At 52.7% G+C, this 12,295-nt stretch overlaps 1 protein-coding gene across 2 annotated transcripts in view; it reads left to right on the top strand.

Moving 5' to 3' along the window:
• Window positions 1-11,458, top strand: part of LOC119092075 (inhibitory POU protein) — a 35,331-nt gene extending 23,873 nt beyond the window's left edge. Inside the window, exons 2-3 of one of the 2 annotated variants that reach the window (XM_037215041.1) lie at window positions 2,176-2,424; window positions 8,767-11,458. In XM_037215041.1, the coding sequence (XP_037070936.1) occupies window positions 2,176-2,424; window positions 8,767-9,441 (924 nt within the window). In that variant the 3' untranslated portion in view covers window positions 9,442-11,458. Of the gene's footprint in view, window positions 1-2,175; window positions 2,452-8,766 lie in introns of both variants that reach the window. The other variant, XM_037215040.1, reaches the window with a different exon arrangement.
• Window positions 11,459-12,295: the final 837 nt, after the last annotated feature.

The following is a 12,295-nucleotide window of genomic DNA, read 5'->3' as shown; positions in this document are numbered from 1 at the left end:
TCACCCTATGCAGACTGTGCCAATTTATCAGACCGTGGAGCTCATTGGACGAATTTAATGCTTCCTGAACTGTTTTGGGATATGTGTTGAGGTAACTATAACATGTTATCTTTTCCAATATACCTTTCATCCCTCTCCAAACGGTGTTTTATTCCCGTAGTCAGGTCCCAACAATCCGTTCCCTGAAGGTTAAGGGATTGGGCGTATCATAAAGCTTTTGAAGGGATTTTCCGCAGTGAACAGGAAATTCTTCTCCCAACAAGCGACTGTTAATTGAGCTGGCAGAGTGTTTTTATGGGAAGGTTGACAATCTTAGACAAGACATTTTCCGGCTCAGCATCTTCAGGTGGGAAGGGTTGGCGGTGGAGGGGTGAGCAAGGGCGAGTGGGCCCGATGGCACGGCCGAGCCGACTGTTAATGGTACCACTGTCTGTCAGACCGATGGTACCGTGGGACCTGCCCTGCCAATCCCTCTCCCCTCCCCCCATCCCCCCCGACCCTCGTGCGTACATTTTTGACCTCAGGAGAGGCTGTGCATGAAAAGGTTGTTTGCTAGGCTTTCAAGCATATAATCACGTCTCAAAGGTCAGTCGACCTGCATCTCTACTTAATTTGGGGTTTACTGGTCGTTGCGATAAACCAGGTTTTTATTTCCTCCAGATGGAGGAATGTTGCTAGTGTTGCCCTTTGTCTTCAGCCGTAACTCTCTGGAGCAAAACGCTGACATGATAAAGTTTTGCATACAATGGAATATGGACTGAATGATGAGTAATGGAAATTTTGCAAGGATGGAAATCCCGCAATGGGTGCCTCGCGTTTACTGAGCCTCGTTTTTAGCCAAAACGTTGGGCAAATATTACAGTAAATTACGGAGAGTTATTGGTGAAGCGGCACATGTCTTAAATGGGTTTGGACGGTGTGGGACCATTTTGCCATTTTAAGGGTAATTTGTTTTGGGTCCAATCCTGTCATTGCTCTATAGAACAAACAAAGCAGCTGGATATGGCAAGTGCATGAACAGCATGTCAAGGCAAGCTAGCTCTGACCGGTAGTTTGCATAACAACCCCATACACAGCATGCACGTAAAATTTCTGAATAACGTAGAAGTACACAATATTAATCTCAAGAGACCAACTGGCATATTCTGCTCAAAAGAACTGGATACTATTAGCAGGTAATGGAGTAGCGTTCTGCTGTTGACCAGCAACGTGTAAAATGATCGAGAATTCATCGTGAGAAGGGTTAGGGCTTAAGGCGTCTCGTTGCGAAGTGTGCAAGGTTTCCCAGCTTTGGAAGAACGTGGCCTAAACGTGAGGATAAACCTGATTGGTATATTTGGTCTTATGATGATATATTTGGGATAGGATGACTCATTTTTCATTGTTCAGCGCCCCCCCCCCCCCCCCCCAACTCACTTAGTGAAACTATGCCTCTGGCAGCGCGGTAAGTGCTATAGATGGCGCACTAATTTTGTAGCAATTCAACAACACTGTACACTGCACTTAAAATAGCAATGACGGATTTGTTCAGAAAAAAACTGATTTCAAACGACTTAGCATGTAATTTCACTGAACCCTTAATTGAACGAACTGAGCCGAATTGAATTGAGCCTACAATGAAGTAAACGCCTTCTCATTGTTTGGTAAGCCAGTCCCCTGCGTCGCCAGTGACGGGGCCGCTCCTCTGTGTCACGGCAGCAATGTAAGCTGCTCCTCGTGTCAGCAGCAGTGCGACTCGCGCGTCTGTGTGGCGTCAGCAATGTGTATTTTCTAACATGTGTACCTCAGTATCATCGGTCATCTGGGTTGTTCTTCTGCGCCGTCAGCCGCGCGAGCCGCTCCGCTGTGTTGTCAGCTGTGTGAGCCGCTCCTCTGTGCCGTCAGCCGTGTGAGCCGCTCCTCTGTGCCGTCAGCCGTGTGAGCCGCTCCTCTGTGCCGTCAGCCGTGTGAGCCGCTCCTCTGTGCCGTCAGCAGTGTGAGCCGCTCCTCTGTGCCGTCAGCAGTGTGAGCCGCTCCTCTGTGCCGTCAGCAGTGTGAGCCGCTCCTCTGTGCCGTCAGCCGTGTGAGCCGCTCCTCTGTGCCGTCAGCCGTGTGAGCCGCCCCTCTGTGCCGTCAGCCGTGTGAGTCGCTCCTTCACACCAGCGCCCTGACTCCGAACCCATTCTCCGTCGCCAGGGCAACCTGTTTGGCGGGCTGGACGACAACCTACTGAGCCGCGCCGAGGCGCTGGCCGACATGGGCCGTCACGGCGCGCCGCCGCCCTCCAGCCTGCCGCAGCTGCGGCCGGACATGGTGTACGGCCACCCGCACCCGGCCATGAGCTCGCCGCACACGCCGCCGGGCGCGCGGCCGCACCAGATGTGGGACATGATGTACATGGGCGCGCCGCGCGCCGCGCCCGTCCCCTCCGCCAAGCCGCAGCAGGTGGGCGAGCCCCCGCGCGACCGCTGGGTAAGCTCGCGCAGACACGGGGCCCGGTGGCTGGTGCAGACGGCCGCGCTGCGGCGGCGGTTGGTCACTGCTGGCTGCTTGGTTGATGTGGATTGGCTCTGAGCAGATGGGTTTCGTGGTGGACGTGCGTTGTGTGGTTGGTGGCATTTTTGGTTTGCACAGTTTAGTGCTGGCTCGTGACTTCACTGTCGGTAGGCCATCGATTTTCCGGTCGCCCTCTGACCCTGGCATCGATGAGGTAACAGTGGGCAGGTGCATGAGTCCCCCACATCTCATCTATAAATCAGGCAAATTCCGAGTCTAAATGCAGGCTACCCTCCTCTACCAACCGTGAATCCTGCACCCGCCCATTCCAAACGAGGAAAATGTATTGAACAGCTGGGTGATGTTCCTATCACGCATACTCCAGGCGATTGTCGTAATGCGCCAGTGATCGTCTCTTCCTGAGCACTAGGCGCCTCGCGGTTGTGGTCATAGTCCTTCTATTCAATAGTTAACTTGTCCATGCATCGACAGTTTTAGTGTTCGTACACAAGAGCACACCTAGTCAGTGATTGGTGACGGTAATTAGTAAGTAGTAATTAATAACTCTTCTGACCTTCCCCCCCCCCTCCCACCCTCACTCACCCAGTTCCTACGCCCACGCCCCCGGGTACACCGAATCACGATGCGGTCCGGTCCACCTCCGCCTCCTCAACTCCGCGGGTCCATCCGTGCGCATTTATCATCCTCGAGGGGCTCCTTTCAGCCGGCCATTTCGCCGTTGCACGCCACGTGCACACCGCGGCGCGCTCGCCCGAACGGTGCGGCGCAGGCCGGCCCGACGCCGCCCCACCCGACGGCGCCGCGGCGCACGCACGGCTCTCCGGGAATTAATGTCCGGTAACGACGCCCGAGCGCCTGTCATTCGGCCGAACGACGCGTCGAACGGCGCGGAATACGACGCGACATGTGGAGCGGTGCCGGCGGCAGCGCCGACAGCTGGCGGCGCCGACACGGCTCCGAATATTTACACGTGCTCGCCTCAGCTCCGGGTCGGCCGCTGTGGAGAGCGGAGCAAGCAGTGAGCCGGGCAAACTCCGGCGTCGATAGTCGTAGCTTTGCGGTCGTCTGGTCAGCGCTGATGACATATCCGAGAACTGCAAACATTGCACTGCCACGTCTTGGCACAGTGCGAGACGGAAGGCCACTTGGTTGCAGGCGAACCTGCTGGTGTTTTTCCTCTGGGAAGTGAGTGACTGAGACAGGCTATATTTTCACGTCTGGATGAGCCGTCATCGATTTTAGTTTTGAAAGACTTAGGCGATTTAAGTGTGATAAAAAGAGTATGGAGTGTGTTGTCTACGTATCATAGCTGCATCGCGTTGTCAGCTTCCTTTATCGGTTTTTCGAAATGATTCATAAAGCTGGTAATATCCGGTTGATATGGCTGTTCATTGTTCAAGTTATGTTCTACTCCGAATACAGAAGTTTTTCTGAATGCTTCATCCATTCCGCGCCTATTTTAAAGGGAAGCGATCTTGTAGAAGGTGAGCTGTCCGTTATGTCACTGGTTGGGTGCACCATACGCACCCGTTGCTCAGTTCCTCCCTTTCCAGCACAGTTGTGGGCCTCGGCTTCATGTCCGACCTGTTAGAGCGCTGGTAGTTTGGGCTGTGCACGTACATGCCCAAGGATAGTGTTTTGTGGGTGTGATGATAATCTCTCACTTCGAGCTTGATCGCCCTAACGACAAATAGCCTCAAATGTGGCACACTTAACCCTGTTAGCTGACTTTTGACCGTATTTATAAGCCAGTCCGCTTTTTTAAGCGCAGCCAGCCCGCATATGGGCTGCCTTCTCACAGATCTGTCGGTTCAGCTACACGCATCTGCTGTGGACACGCGATGTTTCGATCGTCATCGGCCCTCCCAGGTTTCCACTACCGCACTTCATTGGCAGGCACATATTCGTGAGCTTTACTCGCGTCCCACCACGCGGTGCGGGCGTTAGGCCTCGTTTATGACAACGGCGGCGTGTTGGGGTAGCTTTTGAGTGGTTTATTATTCACAAGCGTTTGAATGGCAGGTAGCTCCGCCTGCCCTTGGGCTCAATGGACTAATATGGCTTCCTTTCTGGTATGCGAAGCCTGGCAGTGAAGGCATACATTTCCTTTCTCCTCATTATTGATGTATCCTCTTGCAAGAAAGCTGACACCATCACCTCAAGCCATTTGCTAGTTTTTATACACGATTTGTTCATGTGTTGACAAACGCTGGTCGCCTCAGGTTCGCAAGGTCGCCTCAGACTCGCAAGGAACTTGGGGAAAGTGGGGCAGCGGCAGGTTTGTTAATCCATTTATATCATACCGCGTCATAAGACGAAGTTATAGATGATTTTTTCCTAACTGAGGTGTGCTGATAATTTGTTTGCTGCTATCGTGGGTGCATGGGTCCAGTGCAGAAACGATATGTGGACGGTAGTGCCGCATTAGTGCTGATTTGTTATCTGAAGACTCAGCAAAACGCTCAATCGCTTTCAGTCGTCATTTCCCTCAAGGTCTCATCGTGCGTTTGCTTCTTGGTCACATCTTACCCCACCCACACCACTGGTCCTGCTTCTCCAGGTCGGCATTGCTAGCACAGATGGAAAGAGTGCATCCAGGCCATGTCCGTTAATAGGTCACTGAATTTGGGGAAGGTGTAAATCAAGGTCGGGAAGGTCGGAACCCGGAGTGAGCGACCTCACCTGAAAATGACCCGGAACTCACGAATGACCTGAAAATGACCTGACCTGAAAATTGTAATGGAAGCGTGAAAACACATCTTTTATTGACAAAATGGGACAAGATAACACTTTTCAAAATTGGAAGTAGCGTGTTCCCCCAGCCCCCAGTGAGTACAAGAATAGAGTAAGCAATCAAAAATATTTAGCGAACTAAAAATATTCGCCATGAGCTTCAAACCTGTTGCTAATTCACCTGATCCGGGCAGGTCTCTTTCCCCAGACCCCAACGTCAATTTTCAGTCTTCCGTGCCCACCATTCAGTCGAGAGTTTTGGCGCCTGGTTTCTATAGGACATGATACCTTCTAGGAGCTGTTGTAAGTGTTGGTGGTGTTTCATTGATGGTCTGAAATGCAGACAGTGGGTGGAGACCCAGAGACCCATCGATCCATCAAAATACCGATAGAAAAATGTGTTCATTTGCCTCGCCTTGCTCGTACTGCACATGACATCGGTTTTCGTTGGCTGATGCACTATCAGATTCGTTTAACGTAGTCTTTCCCCCGTTCCACCGTGTGCAGAAGACGGGCTAGAAGAGGTCTAGTGTATGCTTCCGCTTCAGCCAAATCGATTATATCTCTCACTCACAAGGCGTGGGATTAATTTTGACTGTAATTTCGAGTGGTGTGGCGTAATTTTCGTCGACTCCGACGCCGGATTTATTCGGATGTTGGCTCAACGAAATATGGCTCGATTCTGACATTGATATCAATGGAGTTGATTCCGGCAGCAAAGGTCTGGGAGAATATCGGTTCTATACATTTCAAAACAGTCTAAATGTGACACTTATTCTGTTGGCCGTTCAGTTACCAATATGTGCGTCTAATTTAGGGCGCATCGAAGCTGTGACCATGCGACTATGTGCCTCGTTTACATAGATATTTGAGTCGCTTCAACCACGACCTGATTGACTTCGAAAAATATTCGCATTTGAAGATATTGAAACAAGCATCAGATATGATGAAATCAGCTTATGAGTAACTATTATTATACCTTTAGGCGGAAAGGACCGCTCTGATCAACATAATTTCTCTGTTTTGTACGTGTGCTCTTAAGTCACTGTTTGATCACGTCATCGCACCTTGCACGACAATGATTGAGAGCCAGTTGACGGTCGTTATATCAAGAAATCGTGCTCACGGACGCCAGATATGAACGATTCGACAGTTGGACTTTTCATGGCCTTCATCCCCACATGGCTAATGTAATGGCAGAATTTGAATGACGTTATTATGACGTCATGGATGCCTAGGTGACCTTGAAATTGCCTCCCCGAAATAGCATACACATCCTTGCGAGTGTGTATCAGACAAAAGAGGGGTTTATATCTTAAGAAGGGTAGGGCTGTAAACTGCACCGAACAATCTTCAAGACGGCTATTTCAGTTCAAAATTACATAAAGTGTAAAACACTTTTCTTTATTCTCTCCGACCCCGACCCAAACGACTAAAAACGAAAACTGAAGAGATCACACATGTTTAAGCATTCGTAAGTAACAACACTTTTGAATCCTTTATGAAACTAAACCGCACGTGTGGAAGTCAGTCTCGGCCGTATATTTTACTTGTACGATTTTCAGACCAATACTCGGAACAGGTTAAAGCAATTTACAACACCAGGAGCCACTCACGTGATTGTGGAATCTCTATTGTTCGTGTTTGCCGTAACTGCCAGTCCGTTCAATGAATCAGCCTCAAAATTCCGTAGGTGAAATACATGTTCTAGCGCAACATCTGCTAGGTAAGAATGGATTTTAAAAGGCTTTCGGAAGCATGAACTGCCAATCGGTCTTACGGTCTTACGCCTTACCTCGGTCTTAATCTCGGCTTACGCGTCCTGGTGTTGTTTGCTGCGGCTAACGCTGCCCGGCTCGACGAATACTGGAACACCGGGTGATCTTTTTTGCAGGTGATTGCAGGTGACGATAATTTTATTTCACTGGTCGATTCCGAAAAAGTATGAGACCTAAGCCCTGTTGAAAATTAAGAAGACTCCTTACGTCTCCCCGAGCAGGGGACTTCGTGAGAAGGACGTTAGAGATGATGTTAGCTTTTCCGGTCGCGGGCTGAACAGTCTTTCCATCCCAGCTGGGCTACCTGCGGGCTGCTATTCTGGCGATAGGGCAGTTGGGTCTTCCAGGCAATCCATATACCCTCAGAGGGCCTCTGAGACCCTTGTTATGGCCTACATCAGAGGCCGTCATCATGCCTTGGTCCCCTCCCCGAAGTGGGCCCTCAGACCGGGGCAGTTGGCCTTGGATGGACACAAGAACGTATTTCGATTGGAATTTGATCGATTCACCGACGCAGAAAGTTTCTTTACCAGCGCAGAGGGTTTAATGAATTGGTACAAAACCCCATTTCAGCTTATTGGGTTCCTGGATGTAACGGGCAAAGAGCGCTGAAGTCCTGCCTGACATGAAGCCTTTCCACTGTCTCATTGCGGACCCATTCATTTGTCATTTATCACGTCTACATTCTATATCAGAGGGCACCGACCAACGTAAGAGGCCCTCTGACATTCGGGGTCCCTTTCCCGTCCCCGTTCCAGAAATGTGTCTCTGCCAACTCGCGACCCTTTCCGACACAGGAACCCCTGTTGTGTGTCGTGGGCCACTGGCCGATACGGGAGCCCCTCATTGTTTTAGACATCCCGACAAACGCAAGTGTGTGTGTGTGTGTGTGTGTGTGTGTGTGTGTGTGTGTGTGTGTGTGTGTGTGTGTGTGTGTGTGTGTGTGTGTGTGTGTGTGTGTGTGAGAGAGAGAGAGAGAGAGAGAGAGAGAGAGAGAGAGAGAGAGAGAGAGAGCCAGAGCCAGAGCCACATCGCTAAAAAGTATATGCTGGGTTTTTGGTCGCCCTTGCATACATGAGCGAGTGCACAATGAACGTGGAATTGACTGGGTATTTGACTTGCCTGGGCATCAACTGAATGTTCAGTGCATTTCAAAACTTGAATTGAAATGGTTTGGGCCAAGATTCTGCATGCATGCTCTCAATAAGCGAGCACGCTCTCTATGGATGTCAAATCAGCGGTAGAAGTAAGCATCACGACTTTGGCCAGGCGCGGTCTGGGCGCAGAGGAAGTGATCGCACGACGTTCTCGTGGAGAATCGTGTGCCGGCTAGCCATGCCGTGGCTCGGTCCGAGCCTGGTCCAGCCCGTGGCTCGGTCCGGGCCTGGTCCGGTCCGTAGCCCGGACCGAGCCTGGTCCAGTCTGCGGCCCGGTCTGAGCCTGGTCCACCCCGTGGGTCGGGCCGAGCCTGGTCCGGTCCGTGGCCCGGACAGAGCCTGGTCCAGTCCGCGGCTCGGTCCTGGCCTGGTCCAGTCCGTGGCTCGGTCCGGGCCTGGTCCGGTCCGTGGCCCGGACAGAGCCTGGTCTAGTCCGCGGCTCGGTCCGGGCCCGGTCCGGTCCGTGGCCCGGACAGAGCCTGGTCCAGTCCGCGGCTCGGTCCGGGCCTGGTCCAGTCCGCGGCTCGGTCCGGGCCTGGTCCAGTCCGCGGCTCGGACCGAGCCTGGTCCAGCCCATCACTGACGCGGCGTCTCCGTTCCAGATGTGTCCGCCTTACTCGGAGGGCCTGGAGATGATGGACCACCTGAGTGGCGCCACGGCCACGTCCATGCCGGGCCTCGGCGGCATGGCCGACAACTCGCACCACCCGGCGCCGCTGCACCCGCCCGTCTACTCGCACCCCATCAACACCATGATGACGCACCACCAGGTGGGCCTGCACGATGCCGACACGGATCCGCGCGAGCTCGAGGCCTTCTCGGAGCGCTTCAAGCAGCGGCGCATCAAGCTGGGCGTGACGCAGGCGGACGTGGGCCGCGCGCTGGCCAACCTCAAGCTGCCCGGTGTCGGCGCGCTCTCCCAGTCGACCATCTGCCGCTTCGAGTCGCTCACGCTCAGCCACAACAACATGATCGCGCTGAAGCCGGTGCTGCAAGCCTGGCTGGAGGAGGCCGAGGCACAGGCGCGTAACAAGCGGCGCGACCCCGAGGCACCGTCCGTACTGCCCAGCGCCGAGAAGAAGCGGAAGAGGACGTCGATCGCGGCGCCCGAGAAGCGCTCGCTGGAGGCCTACTTCAGCGTGCAGCCGCGCCCCTCCGGCGAGAAGATCGCCGCTATCGCCGAGAAGCTCGACCTCAAGAAGAACGTGGTGCGCGTGTGGTTCTGCAACCAGCGCCAGAAGCAGAAGCGCATGAAGTTCGCCGCGCAGCACCACTGACAAACAATGAAAGCCGAGCCGGACTCGCTTGGCTTTCAAGGATACGCCTGAGGACTGCAGTCGACCGGGGCTGGCACGCCTGAGGACTGCAGCCGACCGGGGCTGGCACGCCTGAGGACTGCAGCCGACCGGCGCTGGCACGCCTGAGGACTTCAGCCGGCCGGGGCTGGCACGCCTGAGGACTGTAGCCGACCGGGACTGGCACGCCCGAGAACCGCAGCGAACCGGAGCGACCTAGGCGGAGGGCGCGGTCGCCGCGGTGCCCGGCCGGCGCCCAATCCGATCCGAGACGGGCGCCCGAAGCCGCCGGCGGGCGGAACGACGTCTTTTATATCTGTGAACTGTGCAATAGTCGGCTCCGCCGAGCGCTAGTCAGTCGGCGGCCGGTCGTTGGCACGCAGGGACGCCACATCGCACGTGCAGGCCAGAGCGGGCGCCCGCCACCGGCGGTCTGTCTGCCGTTCGCGACTGAGACGGCGATCTGGCTGACCGCTCCACCCGGTGGGGAAGGATGAGCGGTAGGCAGGAGGCGAATCGGGCGAAAGGCTTGTGTTTCAGCACGTCTAGTGGCTCAAGCGTGTGTCTTTTTCAGCTGATTTCCGCTAACCACGTATCTGTTTCCCTATAAATTCTGTCGTCTATCGAACCACGTCACCGTCCCTCACAGTCTGTCGTACCGATCGCACTTCCTGCCCCTGAAGGTTTGTAAAGCGTAAATAACCAAAGCAGCTGACGCGTCTTTAAAACTCAATAACTCAACGCGTAATAGCACGAGTGACATCATTGCTCAATGGTTATTACGTCATGAACTTAAGTTTAATGCCTAGAGCAGTAAACGTTTATAATCGCGTGAACCCGCGATAGCTTGATGTGGCAACTTCATTGGCAATGCTAAAAGTGCACCCGTTCCCTGTATAGATCGGGAATTTTTCATATGTTTTACATGCTACTTTGCATGTTCATATCCACTGTATATTTAAACTAACATTTTGACAATTGGTGGGTGGTGCTCTAAAGCAATATACTGTCGGTATTGTGGCAAAAACCGATTATGGTTTGCCCGGTGCAGGCAGGCACTGAATGTCTTTCTCCTTTTATTTTTATGAGAAACTACGTAATGCTTGTTCTAAATTGATAATCACGCATAAAAAACGAAAGCATGGCAGATTGATCAAAATTCTGTTCCATGAAAAGAAATCATTCCTGAGTTTACCTTACCTAGAACCAGCTTGAGTGAATTAAGCTTATGTTGGCTGTCGGTAGGGATCACGCTGGATTGTGCATACAACCATGATGTTTCCAAAATACTCAGCTGAATACGGCGGGATTGAGACCAGGTGAAACAAACATGGACATTATTTAATATGTGGCAATGGTGTACCAAAAGTGTACCCGTGTTCACATGATTGCTACAAGCATGTGTTTTTCCTTGGCCTGAGCGTGCTTCTTTGCCCCAGCTTGCATGCAACACCCGTGTGTACCTGAATTATTGCTAGTCATATATACGTGACCTTCCAGACACATATCACTCGATGCGTTTGCACGTGGCAGACGTTAAAATGGGACGTTTGGATGAGATAGTGTTTGTCTGCTCGTGTTCATCGCAAATAGCAACTGGTCGATATCTAAATGTGATATTTGATTGTCTTCGTTGACTCTATAAACTGTATTGCATATTTGAGTTTCAAATAATCGGTACAATTATGCTTTGCTTTTTTGTCTTATGGCAATACCATGGCTGACCTTTTCAGGTGGAATGGGTGCCATAAGATGGAAATATTTGTCCGCCTGACGACTTTGTCTTAAAATAGATCGTGAGGCACCCATACTTACTGCGCTACAGCACCCTGGTCACTCGTATTCAGGGCGCTATAGTAGCCTGGCTACTCGCATTCACTGCGCTGCAGTAGCCTGGTTACTTGTATTCACTGCGCTGCAGTAGCCTGGTTACCGGATAGCGGTTCGTCGACGCAGATGCATCTTCATTGGTCCGCGAACAAACCTGTCCCATAAAATACCCAAGGAGGAGGTTAAGCATTGCCGTTCATACGATTCTGCGGCACTTCCCGCAAATAGCATACATAGCTCATCCAGACGCACACACGTGCACACACACACAGACACACTCACGCCCATGCCAGCATTCCATCAGCCCGAGTTGGCAGCTGAGGGTGCGAGGCCCCGTGTCGCGCGCCAGGGTGTCCGGAACTTCTGCTGCGACCCTTTGGCGCCCAGCCCACGCTCTGGTCAGCGGGCCAGCCAGGTGTGCCGAGCGCACGGCGCCCACGGAGCCCTGGCGCTCGGTCAGGCGACAGCTTCAACGAATCAAAGCGCCACTGTGCTAGATACCAGTCCAGCCCCCTCCTCACATGTGCTAGATACCAGTCCAGCCGTCTCCTCACGCGCAATAGGGCCCGGTGCCGCGTGCTCCGCGTTAATCAAAGACGAGCGGCGCCACGTCTTCGGGGCTGCCCGTTCACACTCGAGTAAGTTGATATAGACCTTGAACGATCGAGTGACTGCCAGCATGTGGCAGCTTGCCTTTGGAGTGCGTATGCTCGTGGGAAACGATGATCTCGTGTTGGGTATGGCGTTTGTTTATGCATTGGCGGTTGTACGCTAGGGAAGGCCACTTGCACTTTCGTCGCTATTTGACTTGTTACGTGTCGATTGTACATTGCGAATGTGTGCGCCAGACGCAAGTGTCAGCGCGTTACTATCCGTAGACTATCGTCCAGAGTCCAGATATTTCTACCATGGCAAGTCGCTTTGAAACAAGTGTCCGTCAGTGAACTACTGTGCATCCTTTTCATGCTGCGTCTTGCGGTCATCTACCTTCTATGCGTTGAGTGAT

Source organism: Pollicipes pollicipes, unplaced genomic scaffold (assembly GCF_011947565.3).
Source record: "Pollicipes pollicipes isolate AB1234 unplaced genomic scaffold, Ppol_2.1 Scaffold_3447;HRSCAF=4054_pilon_pilon_pilon, whole genome shotgun sequence".
NCBI classification, from domain to species: Eukaryota; Metazoa; Arthropoda; class Thecostraca; order Pollicipedomorpha; family Pollicipedidae; genus Pollicipes; species Pollicipes pollicipes.
This window is presented reverse-complemented; position numbering and strand designations above follow the sequence as displayed.